This window comes from Mchenga conophoros, linkage group LG3, assembly GCF_057382185.1.
Source record: "Mchenga conophoros isolate Kocher_MC1m ecotype Shallow Benthic linkage group LG3, M_conophoros_male_GT1.1, whole genome shotgun sequence".
Classification (NCBI taxonomy): domain Eukaryota; kingdom Metazoa; phylum Chordata; class Actinopteri; order Cichliformes; family Cichlidae; genus Mchenga; species Mchenga conophoros.
The window spans coordinates 30,474,798-30,502,251 of record NC_140528.1 but is presented as its reverse complement, the minus strand read 5'-3'; the positions used below and the strand labels follow the sequence as shown (position 1 = coordinate 30,502,251).

Sequence of the window (27,454 nt, the reverse complement as noted above, 5' to 3'; positions counted from 1 at the left end):
AAGGAGTCTGGAGGCTAGTATCAAGGTAGCATGGAGAGAGGTTAGCCAACTGTCGGAGCTGCAAAAAGGTGTGACAAAGGTGTCCAAGAACTATAGCAAGCTGTCCATACCTGAGGCCTGCCTGAAAAACTGCCAAGCAATTACTCACAGCCTTGGCCAGCCGATTGAAGAGGTACACTTGGGAGAGAGAAGGCAGAAGGATAAACCAGCTGTTCTCCAGAGAACCAGCTAAGGTGTACTCTCAGTGGCAAGGGAACAATATGAAAACCACACGCTGGAGACAAAGCAATATTGGAAGACAATATCGGAGAAGGATGCAACCCATAACGGCAATGCTCAGTGGCTAGTGGACCTAAGGGCAGGCTACAACGACCTCCCTGAAAAGGGTCCAGTAACCATCACGGTGGCAGACATCCAAGAACAGGTCTCCAGTATCAAGAATTGGACAGCATCAGACCTGACATGGTTCACACCTGGCTGAAGAAGATGACTGCACTCCATGAGTATCTGGCAGCACAAATGAACCAGCTGCTAGATGTGAGTGAAGTTGGCCCCCCACCTTCTTAAAATCCAACAAAAGTGGTATCAAACGTTTGTGCTGTAAAACTTTTAATTTGTGCCAGGATCATTTTAAAGATATTAATAAAAATTTCTAGAGGTCATCAGAGGTCAACCAGCCAACTACATTAATGGAATCAAACAAAATTGATGTCACACGTTTGTGCTGCAAAAATTTTTGTTTGTGCTGCTAACATTTTAAAAATTTTAATAAAATAACGTCTTTATGCGTGCTTAATCATCCAGGTAAGTAAATCCCAAAAGGTTGATTCTGTTCATCTGGACATTTTCAGTTAGAGAAACGTTTCGTCACTCATCCAAGTGACTTCTTCAGTCTCAGCTGACTGCAGGTTTCCCCAACCTTATAAACACATGTGAGTGAAGTTGGCCCCCCCTACCTTCTTCAAATCGAACAAAATTGATGTCAAACATTTGTCCTGCAAATTATTTTGTTTGTGCAGGTTATGTTTCCCTAATTTTATAAACAGTACATGTACAGTGAGAGAGAGATGTTACATCTGTCTTCACTTGCATCCCAGTTATAGAAGTGTTGGAGGTAGTTCATAAGAGATTACAGGATCACCCCAACCTCAGCAACAGGACCAGTCTCAGCACTGATCAGTTGTGTTTGCTTTTGGAATTGTGTCTTAATTCCACCTATTTTGCATAAGGGTCAGTACAGGCAGAAACCTAGGTGTGCCATGGGTTGCCACAGGCCCCTGGTCAAAGTCACCAAACCAGTTCGTAAGCAGGTACAGGTGTGGCCAGAAGGGTCCTCAGAGGCACTGCAAGACTGCTTTTCCACCACAGGCCGCCACACACGACAACACCACAGACTTTCAGGAATATACAGAAACTGTTACTGCCTACATCCCAAAATGCATTGATGATATCACAGAGACCAGGACTATCACTGTCCGGGCCAATCAGAAACCATGGCTCACAGGTCAGGTTTAAATGCTCCTAAGGTTGAAAAATGCAAGCCTTCAGAGCCGGGAATTAGGTGAGTCTAAGAACAGCAAGGGCAAACCTGTCACGTGACATCAACTACAGCAAAGCTTCAGCGACAGCAGAAATACTTGGAGGCAGTGGCAAGGAATACAAACCATCACAGACTACAAGCCCACTCTACAGACCGTGGTGACACAATCCCCAGACAGTGTGTGGAGATCCCTTGCCAAAATCAATACACTCAAAGCTCCAGATCCTGATAACATCCTTGGACGAGCACTGACGGACTATGCTGTGGAACTCACAAATGTCTTCACAGACATCTTTAACACATCACTAGGGTCAGGCCGTCGTTCCCACATGCCTCAAAGCCTCCACCATCATTACTGAACCCACAAAGTCATCTACCTCCTGCTTTAAGGACTACCGTCCTGTCAAACTCACCTCCATCATTATTAAGTTAAGTGCTTTGAACGGTTAATTACCACTTTCCCCCAACCTGGATCCATTTGAGTTCCCATCTTGGTCAAAACGCTCAACTGATGATGGAATTTCAACTGCCCCTCACTCAGCCCTCACACATCTGAACACTAGAGACTCATATGTCAGAGTGCTGTTCATAGACTTCAGTTCAGCCTTCAGCATCATCATTCCCCAGCAACTCATTCACAAACTGGATCTGCTGGGGATCAGCACCTTGCTGTTTAACGGGCTGCTAGGTTTCTTGACAGGAAGACAGCACACAGTACGGGTCGGCAGCAACACCTCCAGCCCAAGAACACTAAATACGGGGGCTCCCTAGGGATGTGTGTTGAGCCCCCTTCTCTTCACTCTGCTGACCCACGATGAGATCTACTACAGGGGTGAAGTTAACCATCTGGCAGAGTGGTACAGCAACAACAACCTGTCCCTGAATGTGGAGAAGACCAACAGCAACTCTACTTCCTCTGCAAACTGAGAAGCACAAGAGATTCAACCCCCATTATGAGCACCTTTTACAGAGGCACAGTTGAGAGTATCGTCACCAGCTGCATCACTGTGTGGTATGACTCCTGCATTGGGTTCTGCAGGAAAAAATGACAACGGGTAGTGAGAGCAGCCGAGAGCATTGTGGGGACCTCTCTTGCCTCCCTCCCCAGGAGATCTACTGCACCTGCCTCATCTGGAAGGTCCTCTCCATTACAGGTGACTCCACTCATCCCTTCAACAGCATCTTCAGTTTGCTGCCATCAGGAAGGACACTGAAGAGCCTCCGGGCCAGAACACGCAGACTGAGAGACAGCTTCGTCCATTGGGCTGTCAGGATGCTGACCATCTCTGAATCGAGAAGGGGGGCCCAAGGGTACATCTTTTGCCATCTTAAAATGCTGTGATTGTAGCCAATCCCCACTTTCTGTGAATGGTACTCATGGCCATTGATCAGTAGGCTTTGATTAGTTGTCATTGATCAATGGTCATAAGAATTTGCATACTAACAATCATGGAACTAACCCCCCAACACATTGTTCATTCAGTGGCGCTAGTTTCCTTCACTATGCAAATGTACTGTTTATAAGGTTGGGGAAACCTGCAGTCAGCTGAGACTGAAGAAGTCACTTGGATGAGTGACGAAACGTTTCTCTAACCGAAAATGTCCAGATGAACAGAATCAACCTTTTGGGATTTACTTACAGTACCTGGATGATTAAGCACGCATCCAGACGTTATTTTATTAATATTTTTAAAATGATCGCAGCACACACAAAATGTTTTGCAGCACAAACCAGCACAAACATAGCACAACTGATTGAGATCAATTTTGTTTGATTCCATTAATGTGGGGGGGGCTGGTTGACCTCTGATGACCTTTAGAAATTTTTATTAATATCTTTAAAATGATAGCAGCACAAACGAAACTTTTTGTAGCACAAACCAGCACAAACGTAGCACAAACGTTTGACATCAATCTTGTTTGATTTGGGTAATGTAGGGGGGCTGGTTGACCTTTTGACCTTTTGACCTTTACATTTTCATTAATATCTTTAAAACAAGCAGCACAAACAACAATTTTAGCAGCACAAACCAGCACAAACATAGCACAGTTGATTGACACCCATTTTGTTTAACTTAATTAATGTGGGGGGGGCTGGTTGACCTCTGATGACCTCTAGAAAATTTTATTAATATCTTTAAAATGATAGTAGCACAAACAAAATTTTTTGCAGCACAAACCAGCACAAACGTAGCACAAACGTTTGATACCACTTTTGTTGGATTTGAAGAAGGTGGGGGGGCCAACTTCACTTACATAGCTGCTAGTCGATGAGAGACATCCACAATGGCTAACCAAAGGCCAGACAGTCCCGATCCTCAAGGACCCTAGAAGGGACTGGTCCCATCCAACTACCAATCAATAACCTGCCGTGATACCACGTGGAAGCTCCTGTCAGACATCATAGCGACCAAGACGAACAAGCACATGAGTCAATACATGAGTAGGGCACAGAAAAGGATTGGCAAAAATACCAGAGGTGCAAAACACCAGCTACAGGTAGACCGAGCAATTAGCCAAGGCTGCAAGACCAGGCTGACCAACCTGTACTCTGTCTGTATGGATTACAGAAAGGCCTTACGACTCAGTGCCCCTGGAATGCCTAGACCTATACAAGAACAACAGGACCCTAAGAGCCTTCATCAGGAACTCAATGGGGATGTGGCGTACAACACTAGAGGCCAACTTCAAGCCCATAGCACCAGTTCCCATCAAGTGTGGGATCCACCAAGGAGATGCTCTGTACCCACTGCTGTTCTGCATTGGCCTGAAGCCCCTCAGTGAGATCATTGGCAAGACTGGCTACGGATACTGACTACTACCTGCCACCCACTGTACATAGATGACATCAAGCTGTATACCATTGTGTCACAGAAATGACACTGTAATGTCATTTGGACTGGAGGAGTGTAGTCAGTGGTAACAAAGAGAGGGAAAGTAGTGGGAACTAAAGGGATCAAACTACCACTAAGCGACATTGCAGACATAGACAACAGTTACAAGGCAAATGGGAACCATGAAGAGGCTGCTAGAAAAACGGTAACCAACAAGTAGCTGCAGAGGGTCAGGCAAGTCCTGAATAGTCAGCTGAACGGTAAGAACAAGATCCAGACTATCAACACCTACTTCCTGCTCGTTATCAGATACCCTGCTGGGATAATAAGTGTGTGTGTGTGTGTGTGTGTGTATACACACACACACACACACACACACACACACACACACACACACACACACACACACACGTAGGAAAATATTTAGTATACACATCCAGAAATGCATACACTATTATATATTGTACATATATTTATTAGTTTCAGATTAGCCATTCTTGTATTTTGCTCGTTTGTGTTGTTGTGTTTGCACATCTCTGTTGCTTGTGGGGCTCGCACACAAGAATTTCACTCGCATGTGCTGTGCCAGTGTGCCTGCACATGTGATGTGACAATAAAAGTGATTTGATTTGATTTGATTTGAGATGGCCAAAGGAGGAGATAAAAGCCACTGACATCAAGACAAGAAAGCTCCTGACCATGCATGGAGGGTTTCACACCAAATGCAGCACCCTTAGGCTGTACATTAAGCAGAAGGAACAAGGCCAGGAACTGGTGAGTGTCAGCACCACAGTCCAGGATGAGGCAAAAAAAAAATGAGTACATCGGGAGAATGGCCCCAACTGACAACGTGCTCATTGAATACCTCAGGCAACAGAAACCAAAAAAGATGAGGAAGAGGAGGAAAATCCTGTAAGGACAAGGCACTGCACGGTATGTACAATTGGCAGATCAAGGAGATTGCTGACATCCAGAAATCCTACCAGTGGCTGGACAAAGCTGGACTAAAGACAGCACAGAGGCACCAGTTATCGCCACACAGGAACAAGCTCTGAGCACAAGAGCCATAGAAGCTGGGGTATACCACACCAGGCAACACTAGGGATGGGTATTGATAAGATTTTCATGATTCCGATTCCATTTTCGATTCTGTTTAACGATTCGATTCTATATCGATTCTCTTATCGATTCTTTTTAAAAAAGGAGAACACTAAGTTTGATTAGCTTAGAACTTTGTTTTATATCTTCTCTTTGAGAGTGACATGGCCTTACAAACCCAACAGTGAGATCTTAAGAGATCTGCAGCCTACAGCTCTTCAATGGGGTGTCACAGGGACCCCGGGAAAAAAAATTGTAAATGTAAAATAATAAAATGAATATTCTTCTGTAGCAATAACAAAGTATAACATAAATGATTCTATAGCAATTACACAAGAATATCCAGTAATGTCCCTGCCTACAATTAAACACATTCACTTACCGAAAATCGGGGGCATCTGCTGTGGCAAACGGGTGCAAGCCTTTGACCACAAACTGCTCGGTGACATTCGTCTATCCTGGCTTGAAAGGAGACGCTACCGGTAGACTGCAGCGAGAATTGCCAGCGTCTGAGCCAGACTCTCTCTCATCATGGTCACCTAAATGCACAGTAATGGCAGGTTTTGTAATAAGGCAGATCGCGCTCATAATATGCACTGTTAGTTGATTATTTACCTGCCGCATTAACGGGAGAGGACGTGCAAACGTTACTGCTGCTGCTGGGTTGAGATTCACGAGTCCGGAGCTGAATTAAAAACACGACATTCATTTAAGGTCATCGTGTGTTTTGTGAGCAAATGGTTTTGCATATTTGTAATGTTTCCTCCCTTAAATGAAATATCTACTTTTCAAGTATTGCAAGTTGCACTGTTGTCATCCACTCTTGTAAAGTATAACCAAACTTTTGAGCGTTTCAGCCAACGCAACGTGGTGACGTCATTCGGGACGACTGCAGTGGCGGTCCTAGTCTGTTTGGCGCCCTGGGCGAACACTCCCTCTCTAACATAATGTATTGTTTGGAGTTTAGTCTGTTACTGTTGCTATTTTTACCATTTCTTCTTGGAGCAACTGTAACCCACATTATTTCCTTAGGGATTAATAAAGTATTCTGATTCTGATTGTTTCAGGATGACCTGCCATTATCCAATGACACATCTGCTTATCTGCATCTTTTGCTCGTTTCTCCTCCTCTTCTTTTCTATTTTTTCTAAACCGAGCACCTGATGGCTTTGAACTTTTCTTGTCCATCTTCCATTGGTTTTAATTTTGCACTCCAGTATGAACACCCATCCTTCATCCCGAGGATCACCACAACATAATCTAACACACCTACACCTTAGTTCACAGATTCACTTTGTCTAGGGTGCATTTCTGAGATTTCACACAACCCAGGATTCAAATCATGAATCCATAATGGGCTTGGATTTACATCATTATGAATGAAATGTGCTCTATTTGGAAGCAGCAGGGCCCCCTCCCCTTTCGATGGGTTGTGTGTGAGACTTTAAATCATCAAACTTTAAAATTTAAATTGTTATTGATCCCTTTACCCCGAGTCCTAAAGTGTAGATTTATTTTCTTACTCTTCTTATATATATTGTTTGTTTACTTGCACTGCTCTAACTGGAGCCTCGTCGTCTCGTCTCTCCATATACTGGACTGTCTGTAGCGGAGATGACAATTAAGTTTACTTTGACTTCAGCAGCGAGCAGGCGCACCGAGGGCTCTTGTGCTCACCTTTCCTGTATAGAATTTTGGAAAAACATCAGTGCAAATTATAAGTCTGTATCATGATGTCTGGTGTTTTTGTTGGTTTGTTTTTATTTTGTTTTATTTTGCGAGTTGGTTATTAGATGCCGCTCCAGCCGGTCAGAGAATCCCCCGCCGTCCTGCCCTCTCCTCTCTGCGCCGCAAGCAGCAGGCGCACCTCGCAAACGGAGGGCGCCCTTACTCTCAGCAAATGGGCGATAGAAAACCGATTGGTGCCTATGCCATTCCCAATATGCGCTGGCTGACATTGGGGCAGCATGAGTACGAGCATTTTTTTTTTTTTTTTTTGCCAATGCCAATGCCCGTGATCCCACCCCCCACCATGATGCCGCCCCGGGCAACCGCCTGTGTCGCCCGTATCTAAAACCGCTACTGGGCAACTGGAATCGACAAGGGAATCATTTACAAAAACGGCAAACAATTCCAGGGAATTGAAACAGTGGGAACCGGTTCTCAACAAGAACCGGGTTTCGATACCCATCCCTAGGCAACACCCTAGGTGTCACTGTTCTGGGTCCTTGTGACCCAGCAGTTTTGAGTCTTTTGTATTTTATATTATGGTTTCTGTTAGGAAATAAATATATATTCTTAGTGCTTATTTTCTGATTATATTGTTTTATGTAGGCCAGTATACTAAAGCAGGCCATCTTTCAGTCATACAGTATGTGAAAGGTCATAGATTGCTGAGTGAGACAGGAAACTGTGCAGAACGCTTTGTGCAGAGCTGCAAAGGAACAGGATGCAGACAGAAAAGAGGAAGTAGGCAGAGTGAAGCGCAGAAGTTGTTTTGATCGAAACTGTGTGTGACGTATAACTGACTATGTTATACACATCCAGCTTAATGCTTCAGATCTGCAAGTGGCTTAGCCTCGTGCACATCCCTTTCCGGAAAGTAATGATTGAATAAAATAATTATAAATACTTTGCATACTCTCACTCCGCATTTTCTCTGTCCAGTAAAAGAATAAAAAGAAGAGGATTCAATACTTCTGTTCTGAGTTCTTTGTTGTGCTGTTTTGATCATTATAGATAGTATTATTACGCTAGGTTTGATTATGGCTATTATCTACATTATAGAAAGTAACAAAAATAAAGAAAACACATTAAATGAAGTGTGTCCAAACCTGGCTGGTAGTATATATTTTAGAGCTGAAATTAGCTAAAATGAGAAAACCACACAGAATTATGTAATGATGATATGATAATGATTTTCACTCCATCTATTCTTGATGTTAATGAATTCAGCGGTAAAATAAAAACTTAAATTCAGCAGATTGATGTTTTTTCTGCAGCACTTATCTTGTCTTATTAGCATCAATTGTACTCATCTATGAGTCTTTATGATCTGAGGCACCATTTCATCTGTAAAACATGCACCATCAATCCAATAGTGCATATGCTCAATTTTTTTCTTCCTTCTCCTTTGTGTATGCTTTGTTCTTGTATGTCAGTGCTGTTTGTTTCCCACCTAAGAAGCCAGTCCATTTGGGAGTAATGGGAGACAAGGACATGCAATGTTTGTCACTTATGTCAACCATACTTCACAATTTGGTTTGGATCACAGTTTTTTTCCTGGAATAAGTCTCGGCACAAGCTTTCATTACTCAAATTCTGACCAAGGATCTCCCTTTAGTTAGCCATCTTACTTCTGTGTGTAAGAGAAGGCATTTGTGCTTTGCATCCATCTCATCACAAAGCCGCTTGAATAGACCTGAGTTTAGGGCATTCGCTTTGATGTAGTTAATGACTTTAATGACACTGTTTATTGTGTTTTTAGGTTCAAGTAACATTTTTTGGATAATCACAATTTCCCTGTAAATGACAGTGCATAGACTTGCAGTCAAGTGCAAACTCCACTCAGCTCTCTGTGTATATGCAGACCAAGAGAAACCAATCCAGTTTTTCTGATATGTAACCATTCAGAATTTTGAATAGTTCTACACCACTGGTTTTGCTTGGTAGTGACAGCGCAAAAAAAAAAATGTTGTCATGCACACATATATCTTTCACATACAAGTAGTATTAGCCGTCAATTTCAGTAGACTCATTAACCTGAATTATGTACCTCTTCAACAACTGTGTCTTAGTGTCCCCTGCTATATCTTCAATTTGCCTGGTGATGGTATGAGCCAAAGGTGGAACCTACATATTTTTTTTCCTTTTTTTAACAGCAGTCTCTCCTAGAAAGTTGAATCGTGACCTCGATTTGTAGGGTGCTCCCTTACACTCTTAAGAAACGTGAGATGACTGATGGGAATCATCACTTATATGCTGCTTAATTCAATTGAAAGGATGCAAATAGATTGAATTGTTGCTGTTTTTTTTGTATGTAGTCTGTCAGGCTGTCTGATCACAGAGGAAGGCTGTACTTGTTTGGCATCAGCTCTGAGTGCCAACCCTTCCCATCTGAGAGAGCTGGACCTGAGCTACAATCAACCAGGAGGCTCAGGAATGGAGCTGCTGTCAGCTGGTCTGAGGGATTTAGGCTGGAGACTGGACACTCTCAGGTATGGATCTGTGCTCTTTTTCAGTCCAGTTTTATCCAACCACTGATAGGATTTCTGGATGTGCGAGGAAGTGTCTATCTGCCAGTGGTACATATCGTGCAGGGGCCTCTCCTTACATGATGGTTCCTCCTCTTGCTTCTCTTTCTTGGGTTTCTGCTGCATGAAATATTCACTGGGCATTGGGTTGTCATGGCCATCATTCTCTTGTATGTATTTACCATCTCTTGACTCAGTGGTTTTAGCTAATTATAGGCTAAACTCCAGCCTTCCTTTCATATCAAAAATTCTTGAAAGAGTAGCTGTCAAACAAGTCCTCTGGAGAGGAAGGTCTTATGAGTTTTAGTCAGCTTTCATAGAAACCGCTTTAGTGAAGGTTAAAAATGATCTTTCTGAACTTGAATTAAAAGCCAAAGTGAAAAAGTGAGCATTAAGATGTGATTTAAATAACTGAATAGACTTTGAAGTCAAATATCCTCTGGCAGATTATTCCAGTGTCTGAGTGATACTACTGTGAATGCCAGATCTCCTCTATGCTTCAATTGAGACCTTGGTTGTACTAAGAACATCTGGTTAGACAATATCAGTGCTTTTTTGTTGTCATCCATGTTGAGGAGTTGGCTTAAATAACTGGGTGCCATATTATTTGTAACTTTAAAAGTAAGTAAACTAATATTAAAATTAATATGATATTTGACATGGAGCCAGAACTAAAGTGATGTGTGCATTCTAACACCCGATAAAGACGTGCAGCAGCATTTTGGACTAACTGTGAGCAATGAAGAGAAATAGAGAGAATCTCAGTAATCCAGACTGGAAGTGATGAAGGCATGAATTTGTGTTTCTTGATCTCTTCGAGAAAGATAAGGCTTTGATTGGCAATTTCACGTAACCTGGTTTTCACTACTGTGGATGCTTGCTTCTCTAATTTAAAATAGCTATCTAAAACACTCCGAGATTCCTTATAGTGTGAGAAAGATGAGAAGTAAGCAGACCGAGGGTATCAGTTAACTTATCCAAAGGGACTTGACTTCCAATAACCTTAACTTCAGGCCCCCAGGAGGCATCCTTCTCTAGATCATCTCTAGATGAGGCATCCTTCTCTAGATCAGCAGCGGCTCTACTCTTAGCATTTCTCAAATGGCTGAGCTTCTCACCCACTTGGCTAAGCCTAGAAGCCTAGAATTTCTGTCCATAAAAATTATGAACAGAATTGATGACAAAGGGAAGCTCTGGCGAAGTCCACCACCCACCAAGAACAAGTCCAACTTATTGCCGGCTATGCAGACCAAGATCTTACAGTGGTGTATAAGGATTCTGGCCCATAGTGATGGGCCAGACACCCCATATTCCCGGAGCACCTCCCACAGGACCCACCAAGGGACATGGTCGAATACCTTCTTCAAGTTCTCTAAACTCCTATGTACCCTAAAGTATTCTTGAGATGATGAAGAGCTGATCCAGTGTTCCACGACCAGGATGACAACTGCATTGTTCCTCCTGTATCCGAGGTTCAACTAACGGATGGACTCTCCTCACCAGCAACCCTGGCATTGACCTTCCCAAAGAGTTTCATAACCAGCTTGTTTGGTTAGTTGTGACTTACAGCTAACGTTAACAGTGTCTAGAAAACTTTTGTTGGGGGGGGGCCAGGTAGGGGCACAGATTTGGAAAGGTGGCAGATGTTATTGGCAGATAATGCTAAAAACAATTCTACCAACCGTTCACCATAATTCAATAACCCTATAAACCTAATAACCAAATAAGATAAGATAAGATAAGATAGAACTTTATTAATCCCTCGGGTGGGTTCCTCTGGGAAATTCGACTTCCAAAAAAAGCACAGCAACGACCAAAGTTACAGTTACAGAACTGTTATATATATATATATATATATACACACACACACACACACACACACACACACACACACACACACACACACACATACACATATATAAATACAGAGACAAATATAAATAAAATATACAAAGGGGATAAATAGAATAAATAGGAATAAAAAATAAAAATACAAGTGAATTGCACATTTCAAGTATTGAGTCTATTGCACTGTTGACTATTTACAAAAGTATTGCACAAAGGTATTGTACAGTGAGGTGCAGAGGCACTACAGCTTAGTTGTTCCCTCCTTTGTCCTCCTGTTTCCCCTCCCTCTCCCCTCCAGAGAGGAGTTAAACAGTCTGATGGCGTGTGGGACAAAGGAGTTTTTAAGTCTGTTAGTTCTTGTCTTTGGGAGAAGCAACCTGTCACTGAACAGACTCTTCTGATTGTTTATGGCCGTGTGCAGAGGATGCCCAGCATTGTCCATAATGTCCATCAGTTTCTTTAATGTCCTTTTCTCTGCCACTGTCACCAGAGTGTCCAGCTTCATGCCGACCACAGAGCTAGCCCTCCTGATCAGTTTCTCCAGCCTGGATGAGTCCTTCTTTGCTGTGCTGCTCCCCCAGCACACCACAGCATAGAAAAGTACTCCAGCAACCACCGACTGGTAAAACATCCTCAGGAGCTTCCTGCAGATGTTAAAAGACCTCAGCCTCCTGAGGAAGTACAGTCGGCTTTGGGCTTTTTTATACAGGTGCTCTGTGTGCGCTTTTAACTCTTATTAGAATGAGATTTTAACCACTACGATGCAAAGTTTTTAGATACTGCGTTGATAAAGTACAAGAGATACAATCAGTCAGTGTTCAGCAGATAAGGACATCAATATTTGCATAGTATTTTTACTGACATGTAGTGCACATATGTTTTGGGCAAAAACATTTTTAACATACAATTGGCAAATTAGCCAATGCCAATGCAAAACCAATGCCTATTAAAAAAGAAGATAATCTTCTCACAAACTGGTGTTTGATTTTGAAACAGGAAAAAAGTGGGGAAACGAATGAAAAGACTAACATTTGAATGAAACCTGAAAGCAAGTAAATACTTTCTATGCTGCCTTATGGTAAACTTTGGTAATATTGATCAAGAACAACACTGGCTGATGATGAAATACAGTCAGCTGGCACGGTGACACTGCCAGTATTAACCTGCAGGGCTGGACTGGGACAGAAAATTGAGCATTTTGACTACAGACCGGCCCCCCAGGTATTAAAGCCATAAAGTCTTTGAATGAAAACTATGGGTTCAAAATGTGGTCATAAATATTTTGTACTTGTAAATCAGTTTTGTATGTGTAAAAAGAATGTGTGTGTGTGTAAAAAAGATTTGTGTGTGGACTTAAAAAAACCCTGCAAGTTACAAGTACGAATCTTGACCCTATTTTTCTTCCTCTCATCTGATTGGTCAATGTCATGTCAATCACAAATGTAACAATCCAATCAGAGAACAGATGGGTTTGGCTGTCGGAGGGGCAGTTTTTTTGAACATAACTTTCGCCGAAAAACTGTTTCCTGCGGTGCCTCTTTCGTGCTTGGCTCTCCTACCTTTGCTAACATGATGCTCATAGTGCAGAAGCCGATGCTGCATTCACTTAAAATTTAGTTTTTCTCTTTAGGGCCTTTATGAGCCTATACTGGTGGTTTTTAAACTCATTTTTGGCTTTTCTGTATAGTTTCTGGCATGCTTAGAACTCAAATTTCACTGTGGAAATAGTTTATGTTGATGCACAAGCTGTTTTTTGTTGTTGATAAGCTCTGGTGGACAGCAAATGCAGGCCAGTTTCCTCCCCAGCTTAACATAAGAGGAATATTAAGATAATGAAGGTCAGAGTTTGAATCATTCATATTTCATTCAATACAGCTGTGTACAGGCAGATACAGGATCAATCCAACTTATCAGCAGTTTGATCCACTTATGGATTGAAGTGTATTTGTGAAAATGTTGGACTGTTCCTTTATCAATGTCTAACAGTATGTGTATGAGAGCCATGTAATGTCCATGTATGCATGCTGACTGTGCTGGTCTGACCCCCCTCCTCCTTTCAGGGTGGAGCCTGCTGGAGTCCGATGGTTGAGACCAGGTCTGAGGAAGTGTAAGTGTGTTTTTAATGGGATTCATGAAAACAAAGCAGCACACATTCAACCATCTTCAAACTGTCACATCACTCATTCACATCTCTGATGTCAGGAGTCATCATCAAAGTGTCAATCAATGAACAGATGATGGATCAATAACTGCAGCTGGATTGTGTTTGTTCTCTCCATCAGATTCCTGTCAACTCACAATCGACACAAACACAGTTCACACAAAGCTCCAACTGTCTGACAACAACAGGAAGGTGACACATGTGGAGGAGGTTCAGTCATATCCTGATCATCCAGACAGATTTGATGGCTGTTACCAGCTGCTGTGTAGAACTGGTCTGACTGGTCGATGTTACTGGGAGGTCGAGTGGAGAGGAAGAGTTTTTATATCAGTGAGTTACAGAAGAATTGGATGGAAAGGAGACAGTGATTACTGTGCGTTTGGATGGAATGATCAGTCCTGGAGTCTTTCATGCTATGATGGTCGTCCTGATTCCGTCTATCATAACCAGACATCAGAATCTGTCTCCTCCTCCACCTCCTCCTCTGTCTCTAACAGAGCAGCAGTGTATGTGGACTGTCCTGCTGGCACTCTGTCCTTCTACAGAGTCTCCTCTGACACTCTGATCCACCTCCACACCTTCAACACCACATTCACTGAACCTCTTTATCCTGGGTTTGGACTGTGGTTTGGTTCCTCAGTGTCCCTGTGCTGAGTTGAGTAAAGAGTGTCTCCCTGTTAGAGAAACACTCCAAGGAACTGAGAATCGAGATCTTGAAAGCAAAACAGAGCTACAAAAACCTTCTTGAAAGCAAATTTGCTGCAACAAATATTGGGTCTGCTTGGACTTGTATGAAAACCACAGCAGGGTTTCAAAATCCCCAGAGCAGCAGTCAGATCATTTTAGATGGTTTTAATTCAGACAGAGATTTTGCAAACGCTTTAAATATGTTTTATGCTCATTTTAGTTCTTCTGATTTCAGCGAGGATATTTTGGAAGTGAAACAGAAACTGAGAGATACTCAGCACTTTATCATTGACCTCAGCGATGTCAAAAAGGCCTTTCATACAGTCAATGTGAACAAGAGCCAGGGTCCTGATAATATTAGTGGCTGCCTAATTAAATCTTGTGCTGATGAACTCAGTCCTATATTTCAGGTTATTTTTGATAAATCCTTGCAAACACAACATGTGCCCACTCTTTGGAAAGAAGCAGTCGTGGTTCCTGTCCCTAAATCTAAACGACTTCAGGCCTGTTGCCCTCACTTCAGTTGTCATGAAAGTCTTTGAAAAAATCATCAGAAATGTGATTATGAAAGAGACTGAAGGTCAGCTGGATCCAATGCAGTTTGCATACAGGCCCAACAGAGGAGTGGAGGACGCACTTTTGACTTTACTAAATCTGATTCTTAAACATGTAGAGAGTAAAGGGACTTTTGCAAGACTTCTTTTCATTGATTTTTCTTCGGCTTGTAATACAACACAGCCCCATATTTTAATTAAAATACTTTTTAGAACAGTTTGAAATCAGGAAAAACCTGGTGGGCTGGATTTTAGATCTTTTAACTGACAGGTCACAAAGAGTGAGAATAAATGGGGTTCTGTCTGACCCAGTGTTCTCCTCCACAGGTTCTCCTCAAGGCTGCGTCCTATCGCCCTTATTATTCACTCTCTATACAAACATGTGTCAGGGCAGACATGAAAACAGGGTCATTATTAAATATGCAGATGACTCTGTTATTGTCAGCTTACTGAAAGAGGGTGAAACTAACCACGGCCCAGTCATTGATGACTTTGTTCAGTGGTGGGAGGAGTCTTATCTCCAGCTGAACATATCTAAAACAAAAGACATGGTTGTTGATTTTAGGAAACAACAAAATGGGCACAGAGTCACTTTAATTAAAGGTCAGAAAATAGAGCAAGTACAATCATATAAATATCTTTGGACCATAATAAATGAAAAACTGAACTTTGATCAAAATTGCAAATCAGTTTGTAAAAAGTGTCACCAGCACCTTTATTGCCTTAGGAAACTTGTTCATTTCCACATTGACAAAATTTTTTTAACTTTGTTTTCTCGTTCTTTTATTGAGTCTGTTTTATCCTTTTGTTTGGTGGCATGGTTCGGTCAGACCTCTGTCACAGAGAAAAACTCTCTAAATCAGATAGTGAGATGGTCCAGTCGTCTGATAGGTGAGCCACAGTCTTGTTTAGCCTCCCTGTACTCTGAGCAGGTACAGAGGATGGCTTTATCAATCCTTAATAATGGTTCCCATCCTCTAAGGGGTGAATTTCAGCTTCTTCCCTCAGGACGGAGGTTTCTATTTCCGAGATGCAGGACAAAGCGTTATAAAAATAGCTTTGTCCCCGTTGCTGTCACTGAATTAAATAAGAACTGTTTTTGATTCGAAATATTAAAATTACTATATATGTGCCACAGTGAGGTGTATATCTGTACTAGGTATGTGTGTTTTTAAAGGGATGCCAAATGCTGTCATTTTTTCTGTAAAGGAAATTTACCTTGCCTATGAGTATAAATAAAGTTACCTTGACCATAATAGACACATATCTATATTATTGCTAACATATATTGTAATATATCTATATCATGGCTAAAGCACTTCTGGATGGATGCAAACAGCATTTCGTTGCCCTGTACCTGTGACATGTGCAATGACAATAAAGTTGAATTCTATTCTATTCTATTCTATTCTAAACTGTTCTAAATTATCCATCTTGAAATGTTTTGTCTCTCAGTTAATAGCCAATTAAATTAAAAATCAGAGGTAGCTTAAATTAAAATAGTTGAAGTTTTTTCTAGTTTGATGTCTTTAGTGTGACGATGTTATTCTGATGTGAATAACTTTTTTATTTATGCTCTTTTATGAATAAATATTTTATGTGTATATTCATGTCTTGTTAGTTTCTTACTTCACGGCTTCAGGCTGCCCAGGCATCCACTGCACATCTTCCTGTTGCAGGTGTTTGGAGCCTGACAGGAAGGGCATGGTTTGGTTTTTGGCTTTCTCATTCCTGCAAATGAAGATAGTGTCACGGCGGAGCAGGGAGGACTCGGCGCAGACTGAAGTCTCAGAAAAACAGGTTTATTTACACACTCCAGGTGCACTATATACAGGTGAAGGAGAAGGGGCCAGGGTTCCCAGGGGTGCAGAGAGGAGTCGGGAAAAGCGTCCAGAGTCCCCAAACCAAGCACGAGAGATCTGCATACAGAGAACAAGAGTTAACACGGAACTTTCACGGACAGAGCTCAAAACTGGCTGAGGCTAAAGTAGCACTGACGAGCGTTACTCAATAGTCCAGCGGCGAGGTGCTCTCAGTCACTGCCTTAAGTAGCGGGAGCAAACAAGGTGAGGAGCCACAGGTGATAGCCTACAGGTGGTGGAGGCCGGGAGCTCACAATGAGCTCCGCCCAGGCAGCGAGCAGAGAGAGAGGAGAGAGAGAACAGACAAAAACATAACATGTAGCCACACAGGGCCAACCGAGCAGGCACGGGGACCATGACAGATGGAACATGTAGGGATTATTTCAGGTCTGTTTTGGTGAGAAGATTACAAAAATAATTTCTGACCATAGAAATAAATAATATTACGAGGCAGTTTTACACCATATTTAGGAAAAAAAAAGTCAGTTACGAGATTAAAGTCATTAATATTGAGTTAATTACGAGAATAGGGTTAAAAATACTGAATTAATTATAGAAAAGATTGCTAAAATAGAGCAGTACTAACGTTAGCTGGGTTGCCAAGCAAGTGTCTTACACATGAGAATACATCACAAAAGAAAAAAATATATAAACTTTTGCAGAAAGTGTAAAGTGTAAAGACCTCAGAGCTGGACTGATGTGGTCCACTTTTTTGGTCTTAGTGAGGACTCGAGCAGCAGAGTTCTGAGTGAGCTGCAGTTGTCTGACTGATTTTTTACGTAGACCTGTAAAGATGCTGTTACAGTAGTGAAGCCTACTAAAGATGAATGCATGGACTAGTTTTTCCACAGCCCCATCCTCCAGGGCATGAAGTCCCAGATGAGGGGTCACTCAGCAGCCGCAGAGCATAGGCTAGGGGGGGTTGCAGTCACGTGCCCATGAGCTCCGCCGGCAGCCAGCTGTGCCAGAGTGACCGAGCCCCAGGCCGAGAGGCCGAGGGCACCCCACCCCCGAAGGGGCCCGAGCGAGCCCCAGGCTCCAGGCCTCGACACGCAGCCACCAGGAGTGAGCCTGTGCGTACCTGGATGCATACATACTCTTTTCTCTATCATACTTTTTTTGGTTTACAATAAAAGCCAAATTGGTTTGCAAAATCTAATGTCATGTAAGAAGCATATAATGTGTACAAGTCTGTATAATCCCTTGACAAATAAAGAATGGATAAAAGGGAATTTTTCCTTCCCACTGTCGCCAAAGTGCTTGCTCATATGATTGTTGGGTTTTCTCAAAATTTGTAACATTTTACGGTCTACCTTAATATATAAAGTGCCTTGAGGTGACTGTTGTTGTGATGTGGTGCTGTATAAATAAAATTGAACTGAGTAACTGAGTGCTATGAGAGGAACTTTAGACTGGCAGCGTGTCCAGGATGTGCTCCAACTTTTGCCCTCCTGAATCTGAAATGGGTAAGCAGAGGAAAACGGATGTATAAATGCTGTTTATTTAACCCTTTACGACCTACCATAGAAGTCTGCCACAGCTTATCTTTATATTTTTTCATGCTGCATTTTAAGTTGCCATACATCAATACAACTGTTATAGACCAAATTGTAATATGTGTATGCATTAAGTCCATAGTAACTACATAAATTGCAAAAAAGTGAAATAAACAACAAAAAAAATTTAAATTGTTCTTCATTTTTTTTTACATATATTTGTAGTTATAGAAATTCCAGATGTTTATCCCTCAAACCAGTAAATACAAAAAACTTGCACAAAATAGCTTCCAACAACAAGAAATTTATTTTGAGTGTCGTCATAGTTTTATTTTTGAGATACACCAATTTTTATATACTGCAGGAAAAACGAAAATAAATATTGTAATCTAAATTTGCAAAAAAAAGCATGTGCATCAAAATAAACTATTCAAAGCAATTTGAGTTCTAAGCATTCCAGAAACTATACAGTGTAAAAACACCAGTGTAGGCTTTAAAGGTGTGTTACGAACTCGCATGTCCATGTGTTTGTTTTGTGCAGGTGTTGTGTCTTTTTATGTTAATTTAGCTGTGCCAGGGCCCTGCTCCGATTGGTGCGTGGATACACCGCCCCGATGTGACTGGTCCCAGCTGGAGGACCCGCCCATTAAAAGGAGGCTGGAGTGCTACAGTGGGGAGAGGTCCTCGCGTTTCTCCTCATGACCCAGCAGTACTCCTGTGGCAGCCACTGGCTGCAGTGCGCTTGAAAGTTGTGGAAGTGGAGTGGGTAGGGGTGAGCTGCCGTTTCTTTTGACCACCCGTTTTCTCCTGTTTTGAGTTAGTTAAGGAGGTCAGACTCTGTCTTTATTTTCGACTTTGTTTTGGTAAGGTCAGGGGTGCGGGATTTGTGTAGATTTGTTTTGTTTATTGTTTTGGCCTTGGCTCACCCTGAAGTGTTGACACTCCCGTTTTGGTTCCTTTATTTCACATTGTAAACAAATCACCTCATATCTAACGGATTTGTTTCTTGTGGCTGCTTGGGTCTTGGGGGGGGGGGGAAGCGAATGCCTCACTCATGTTATGGCCTGGCCCTAGACGGGTCGTAACAGGTGTCGAAGGTAAAAAAACAAAAAAACAACCTACAATTTTTGTGAAAATGACGTTACTTCCAGTTTCAAGCAGGTAACATGGACATGCCATCGTTCGTCTACGTCTATTTCAACATAGGAAGTGTTACAAACAGCTGATCGGATCGGCAAAGCGTGTTTCTGGAGTATTATGTTTTTGTTGCTGCAAGTGCTTTTTATGCAATTTTTGCAAAGCTATATGTGGGAGGAAACCATGACCTAGGACAAGCTGATGGCATGAGATGTAAGTACAACTCCTCCAACACTGCAGCGTGTTGTGCGCTCTGCTGAGAAGGTGATTGGCTGCAGACTCCCATCTCTGCAGGACCTGTACACCTCCAGGACATTGCGGCGTGCAGCTCGGATCTCAGCTGACCCTTCTCACCCTGGACACAGTCTGTTTGACCTGCTCCCCTCAGGCAGGAGGCTCCGGTCCATTGGCACCAGAACCTCTCGCCATAAGAACAGTTTCTTCCCCTCTGCTGTTGGACACATGAACAATAACCGTATGACTGTTCCCACCACTAACACATGACCCTACGCTGTGTTCACTGCATCATTTCATGTTTGGCACTGATCACCACCTGCACTCATGTATATATGTTTCTACGTAGCACTCATAATTCTTATTCTCATGTATATATCTCATGTATATCTCATGCACATATCTTTCTTTCTACATAGCACTTTAATTCTTATTGTTTGCACTGAAGCACCGCAGCAATTTCCTAATGTTGTAAACCTCAACATCTGGCAATAAACCCCATTCTGATTCTGAATCTCTGATTTTATCCATCCATCCATCCATCCATCCATCCATCCATCCATCCATCCGTCTACCGCTCCTAACAGTTTTAAAGGGTTAATGAATACTTGTGTACCTTAGTCTATATAAAATGTTCATTGAACAAATGTATAAATGGTGCTTCACATTCTTTCACATCACATGCAGATGATATTGATATATTTCTTGCACTGTACTTTCTTCATGTTACAGAAACAGCCAACAGTAAAGTGACACTGTTGCTTGTCTAATCATACTGAGAACTGACAAATATGAGGACAGACTGTTGACCTCACTGAGACTAATAACAAACAAAGGGCTCAGTATCAGGTGAAATCATCTTCCGCCCTTCATGCATTGTCTGTTCATGATGTCCTTCACGGACCTTTGCTCTTTGAAATCAGATTAATAATCAAACGAACACATCAAACTGATTGATCATTGGACCTGATCCTGATGTTATCTGTTTGTTTCTTGGCCTGGTTATTCCCTGCAGAGGAAACAGAAGAGAGTCACACAAACAAATAAATAAACCAACATGAAAAATCATGAACTAACTCACTAACTAACCTATGACTGTGAGCCACACTCTCTTGTATCTCCAGGTTTCCTTGTTGTTGACCTCACAGCCGTATCTCCCACTGTCACCCTCCGTGGGGTTTTTCAGGGTCAGACCGAGGTCTCCAGCGGTCAGCAGGTCTTTCTTCATCTCCGTTCGATCTTTGTAATGTTCGTCCTGTTTGTCAGGATGGTCAGAGCGGTTCTCATACACATAGACCTTCATGTACTTGGGTTCAAGGCATTTCCACACCACTTCAGTGTCTTCAGGCAGGTTTTCTGTGGTTTGAAAGGGCAGCAGGACAGACTTCGCCCCGTCCTTCACTTCTACATGACAGTCTGAGAGGACAACAAACACAACATGAGCTCTATAAAGACAAACATTTGACTTTTTAATCCACCAGTTTTTTTTTCTGTTAAATCACTTGCAGATGCTTTCTAACATGCAGTACCATGAAGTAATTGATTTCTTTCTTTTTGTTTTTGCATATTTGTCACCCATAAATGTTTCAGATCATAAAATGTTTTTAATCTTAGACAGAATAGTCTAAGGAGCTTGGGAAAAAAAGCATCTGGTAAGTTGCTTGAAGACGTTTCACCTCTGATCCGAGAAGCTTCTTCAGTTCTAAAGGTCAAATGGTGGGGAGTCCCAGATTTAAACCCAGTGGGAGTAACACCCCAAAGAGGGACAAATGACCCCCTGATGATCCTCTACAAAATCACATGAGCCAAGGTATGAAAACGGGTGTCACAATCAGCCAGGGTTTTGGGTGAGCTCCTTGTGAACAAGAGAAACTCAGCTCACTGTCATCCATCAGCATTTAAAAACTGCATTTTGTATATACCGGGGTTATCTTATCTAACGTTAAAAACCATATTAACCCTGGAGAACCAATGGGGTCAGAGCCGACCCCATTGGTTTCCTGAATTGTTCAAATAATTATAAAAAGGTAATGGTGAACTGGACTTTACGCAGAAGCAGAGCATGGGTTCTCCGGGGTTAATATGGTTTTATTTATTTGTCACCCATAAATGTTTCCGATCATGAAACAATTTAAAATTTTAGACAGAATAACCGTAGTATCTGCTGTGTTCAAATTTATCTTCGAGCTTGGCCGCCTCATTAACTGCTAATATTTAACAGTTTCTCTTCCATCAATTTCCCACAAATACCTTCATTAGTTCTTCCAAACCATCAAATTGTCACACACAATCTGTGAATAAGGATCATTTGCAACACTGACCTTTGACTTTCAGCTCCACTTTTTTCTCCATCAGGACTTTTCCCTCCCTGCTGTAGACGGTGCAGGTGTAGGTGTCTGTGTCAGTTTCTGTGGGGTATGTCAGGGTCAGACTGAGGTCTTCATTCATTTCTGTTCGGCTCCTGTAACGTCTGTGCGGTTTTTCAGGCTGATCAGAGTCTTCCTGATACACGTGGACTATCCTGCCATCTCTGTCCTTCCACACAACTTTATTTACCTGAGACAGGTGAACTGTGGCTTTGCAGGGCAGCTTGGCAGACGTCACACCTGAACCCACCTCCACCTCACGAACTGAAAGAACAACCAAGCACAACATGAGCTGCACAGCATCAGCAGCAAACTTCCTTTGACAGATTCCTTTCTGAACCTAGCTGTTATGAGCAATGTGCAATGTCACCTGATGCTTTTAAGTTTCATTTTGAAGCAGGGATACAAATAACAAAGAGATCACAAAAGGGAACTAACATCAATGGAGCAACAGAACCGGAAACAGGGTAATGAAACTCAGAAGTGCTGCGAAATATTACACTCAAGGAATGAAACACTGTAGAACTAAGTAATGGATCAATGACACTAAGGATTATGAAGGATAGAAGCATCCAGATTTTTCATAGAATTATTGAGTAACACGCAGACATACACTCCTACATACCTTCTTTATTTTTCAGCCTTTTATATCCACAAAACATGCCGATACCACAGCAAATAGCCAGGACAACCACAGGAACCAAGACAGCTGAGAGAACTTTGGGCCAGACTGGAGGAGGTGGAGGAGGAGGTTCTGTAATTAGCACAAGCACAAAAAACCTGAACATCATCCAGCAGATTTTGATAAATTTAGAGTTCACTTCTCCTTTAACCTCTGTCTACGTCACTGACCTGTGACCTTCAGTTGTAAGTAAGTCCAGCTCACATCTCGTCCAGCGATGCGGAGGATGCAGGTGTAGGTTCCACTGTCAGAGACTGTCGGGTTTCTCAGAGTGAGGCTGAGGTTTCCAGTTTGCAGAGCATCAGCACTCATAGATGTTCGGTTGGTGTAACGCTGGTTTTGGTCATCCAAATCATCACCACTCTTCACACGAACATGGACTGTTGGGATGTTGAGGTCCTTGCGGTCCCACACTGCTGCTGTGAACTCACTGGGAGCAGCTAGTAACTGACAGGGCAGCAGAACAGACTCTGCCCCCTCGTACACCTCCACTGCTGTGGCATGCTGGGAAACTGAGGAGAGAAAATATGAAGCAGATGAATGCAGTGATTTTGTAACATCAGGTGAGACAGTATGAGGACCAACATGCACATGAGGTGAAAGTTTAACTACAGATGCAAAGATGGGTTCTGTTTACAAGTGATCAATTCAGCATCAGAGATTTTCACACCTATGTCATGGTCTGAGCTGGTGGACCGTGAGGAGTGGAGAGTGAAACCAAAAGCAGACACTTGGAAAAGAAAGTCATTTTTATAAAAAAGGCAAGCTGTTTATTAAAACTGGATGACACTACAAAACAAAAGGCAAAACAACAACCGAGACACAAAAAAAAACTAAACTGAGCAAACAAAACCTAAAACCAACATACAGAACACAGGGAAGATGGAGTCATGAGGCGGTGGCTGGTAGCCAACCCACTACCTTTAGGAGAGTGAAACTAAAAGCCTGTCTAAGAGCATCAGTTTTGTAGCAATGAGTTTATGTCAAAGACAAACCACGGATATACTGTCCACTTTAATTCTCTGTCTCTTAAGCTGCAAGTGATTAAAGAATTAATAAAACATTATTCATTAGAGAAGAAAGCAAAATTCAAAACAGACTTGTGTATCTTGAAGTGTGTTCTTACAAGTCTGTGTGCATAGTTCAGTGATGACAACAATCACATCAAAGAGTTTTTGGTTATCAAGATTTTCCTGTGAGGTTTGAAAACTTGGAATGTTACATACATTACATTTTTCGACCAATAAGAAAGGGCGGAGTTTTTTTGGAGTCGTTTTTGCTCACAGGCTTTCGAGCGTTTTCTTTATAAAACGCAGTTTTTACCGTTTCTTCCTGCAGTAAATATAAACAACGATAGTATTCAGGAAGAAAACCAAACATTGCAGATATTTTTATCATAACTCTGGTTTTACGTGGCCGATCAACACAATTTAAAAACTGGTATAAAGTCCACACTTTTCCAATTGTTCGTCTGTCCTGCTCACATCTCCAATGGTTGTACACGTTGTCATTAACGTGGCTTCACTCCACATCAGCCGCTTTGCTCGCTAAAACACCTGCACATAAGAACGCTGTCATAGCCTGTCAACCACGTTGATTAGCTGCATTTATACGAATGTGAATCGCATCATTAGCTGGACTATGGGATAAGGTGGCATCGTTGTAATCCCATACAGGAGCAGCCAGTCACTTACTGACTAACACTGCTGATGAACATAGCTGAGCAGTAACGCGTTGCAAGAAACGTGTTACTGTAATACCATTACTTTTTTCAAGTAAAAAGTAAGGGATTACTATTGCAAACAAGGTAATTAGATTACCGTTACTTTCCCGTAGGAACGCTGCGATACTGCGTTACTAAAACCGTGATTTTTTTTTGCGAGAATGTCTCATGACAGTGACGTAAGCAAGTGCGCCGTTAGTGACAACAGCTGTGTGCAGATCAACAATGGATCACATATCGATTGTGGGAGAGAGTATGAGCGTGCAGCGTTTAAAGCGTGGAAGTACTGACCTTACTTTGAGTTTGATTCCATAAAATGTGACGAAAACATTAGTGTCCACTGTTCACTGCGTGGGAAGAAAACTTCTTTTTACACCGAAAAAACCCCTAAACTTCAGAGCAAGCACCGGGTACGCTACCACGTAATGGGAAACTCACAGAGAAACTTGCTGATTCTTCCACTGACCGCTGCGGCACACCTGCACCAGGGTAAACACCTGCCTGCCACACTCCTGCTTTACAGGTGAAAATAGAGCAACAGGACCGCTGAGTCTTTGATTTTATTTATTTTCTGCTGTGTTTCACTTGCATCTATTTGAAAGAGTGAGTGTAAACACACAAAATATTTTATTTTATGTGCTGGAATGTGCAGAAAATAGGTTTAAATGTTAAAGAAATCTCTTCCAGTTAGGGAATGTTGCATATAATTAAATCTTTGCTTGAAACATGAAGTTAAAAGATTAAAACTAATACAAAAAAATTAAAATGAGACTTTTTTAAAATTTGATTACATTTTGTATGATGGATTATGCAGAAAAAGTAGAATTGGGCTGAAAGATCTATCACTTTATCAATTATCTATTTATCTAATTTATCTATTATCACATCCGGTTCTTTTATATTCTTTTACTGACCGAGAAAAAACACAACTCAGTGTGGTCAAAGCTCAAAAATCATCTTTATTCTACATTTCCAGAAAAGGAGAGCTGCAGATGCTAGCAAGCATCAACAGGTCTAAGGCATTACAAGCCGAATGGGTATAATATAATTTGGTTATACGTCACACATGGTCACACAGAGTTTCAATCAAAACAGCTCCTGCGCTGCACTCTACCTAGTCTCACTTCCTGTACTCTGCAAGCCTGCACAAAGCGTGCAGTTTCCTGTCTTAGACATTACTCTGTGACCTTTCACACTCCTTATAACTTAAAGTGGCATTTTTCTACACTGGACTCTATAAAACAGTATAAACAGAAAATAAGCACTAAGAATATATATTTATTCCATAACACTATTCAGGTTGTAAATCATGTTTTTAAAAAGTAACTAAGTAACTAATTACTTTTGAAAATAAGTAATCAGTAGAGTAAGAGGATTACTTTTTGGGGGAAGTAATCAGTAATGGTACTGATTACTTTTTTCATGTAACTTGACAAACACTGCTGATGAAGAGGAAAGCCAGATGATGTGATGTCGGGGTAGTGATAAAGAGTGTGGAACTGATAGGTGACCTAAGTGCTGCTGAGCCTAAATGCCAAAGAACTGTCTCAAAGATCCAAAGACTTAAAATGAAGATGCTTCAGTGATCTGACAGCTACTGCACTGAACAATCAGCCTAATGGCCTTTTGGTCTGTTGACACATGACGATTAGTTCATGTGGTTTCATATCTGAGGAGAAAGGACATATCTGAATGAGAGAAAACAATGATGTTAGTCAATGTTTATAATGGTTATAATTTAACTGTTCTGACAGATCTGATAAACAGTTAATTTTTTTCTTTAAGCATAATTGTACTGCAGAACAGTGCTAGTTGGTAAGATTCATGTATTTACTTTATTTCTTTCTCATTTACAACTACCCTGACCACCCTGAGTCTGGTCCATTTCCTATTGACTATTAGAAGGGTTAGTCATTAACCCCTAACCCTAACCCTATAATTTAGTGGTTTGGGCTTGGAATTAACCTTTTCTGTGTTATATCTCTCGGCTGGCCTAGGAATGCCATGGTTTTCCCCCGGACAAGCTGGAGGAGGTGGCTGGGGAGGGGGAGGTCTGGACTTCTCTGTGTAGGCTGCTCCCCTTACGACACAGCCCCGGATAAGCAGAAGGAGATGGATGGATGGTTTATAGATCAATATATTAAATAAACACCTTAAGAAAATCTAGCTAAATAATTTAATTCATCCATAGTGACAGAGGAATCAGAAAAACAATGAAAAACGTTTTTCATTGAACTTAACACAATTACATAAAAGTTTACATATAATTAAATACACAAAGTCACCATTTAGGCATAGGTACTTTTGTGTGTGTGGTGCTCCAAACAACTATCAAATATGAGAAAGTAATTTGAAATTAATTTAAGTCCTGATTGATTTGGTCCCCCCTGAGTGAAAGCTGCAGAGAGAGGGTCTTCATTCAGGAGAATACACACAGCAGTCATCAGTGTCGTTGTTACAATATGACCTCAAGTTACAGACGTGTGTGTGTGTGCGTGTGTGTGTGTGTGTGTGTGTGTGTGTGTATGCATGCATGCAGAGGATCAGAGTGTCTTTCTTACTGAGTAAGAGGAGCAGCAGAATCTTCATCCTGCAGTCAAAATCCCATTAAGTCTAATCCTCAGTCAGACTGCGGACACATAAAGCAGCACACTGCAAACACTCCCAGAGACTGAAGCACAAACACCAGTTTACTTTCAGGTTCACTGTTCAGTCATGGGGGAGGGGATCCCGGGCAGAGAGTATATAGTGTTGCAGTGCTATAGTCCTATTTTTATCTGGGAGAAAACAGAACTACACTGTAAAAAATGGCAGTGAAATTGACATAAAAACCATGTAAAATCCCTACAGAAATGTATAGTAAACCCCAAAACACGTTTTTCTGTTTCAATCACAGTGAACTTTTGTAAACTATTAAACAGAATGTTTTTGTTATATTTACAACATCAATGTGTGATTATAATCAAATTTATTTGTTAA

At 41.6% G+C, this 27,454-nt stretch overlaps 2 protein-coding genes across 8 annotated transcripts in view; one reads left to right on the top strand and one right to left on the bottom strand.

The window, feature by feature from the left end:
- LOC146578109 (protein NLRC3-like) overlaps positions 1–15,401 on the top strand; it is a 54,900-nt gene extending 39,499 nt beyond the window's left edge. For all 7 annotated transcript variants that reach the window (XM_085257518.1, XM_085257570.1, XM_085257562.1 and 4 more), the window contains 3 exons: positions 9,516–9,689; positions 13,634–13,680; positions 13,856–15,401. In XM_085257518.1, the coding sequence (XP_085113644.1) occupies positions 9,516–9,689; positions 13,634–13,680; positions 13,856–14,388 (754 nt within the window). In that variant the 3' untranslated portion in view covers positions 14,389–15,401. The remainder of the gene's footprint in view (positions 1–9,515; positions 9,690–13,633; positions 13,681–13,855) is intronic.
- A 3,282-nt stretch (positions 15,402–18,683) lies between these two features.
- On the bottom strand, positions 18,684–27,165 carry LOC146578108 (uncharacterized). The gene is made up of 7 exons (XM_085268637.1): positions 27,037–27,165; positions 22,923–23,264; positions 22,696–22,824; positions 22,026–22,334; positions 20,794–21,120; positions 20,671–20,713; positions 18,684–19,921 (listed from the first exon to the last, which is right to left on the bottom strand). Exons 1-7 carry the CDS (start codon positions 27,062–27,064, stop codon positions 19,855–19,857), a joined length of 1,245 nt encoding a protein of 414 aa, XP_085124763.1. The 5' UTR covers positions 27,065–27,165; the 3' UTR covers positions 18,684–19,854.
- Positions 27,166–27,454: the final 289 nt, after the last annotated feature.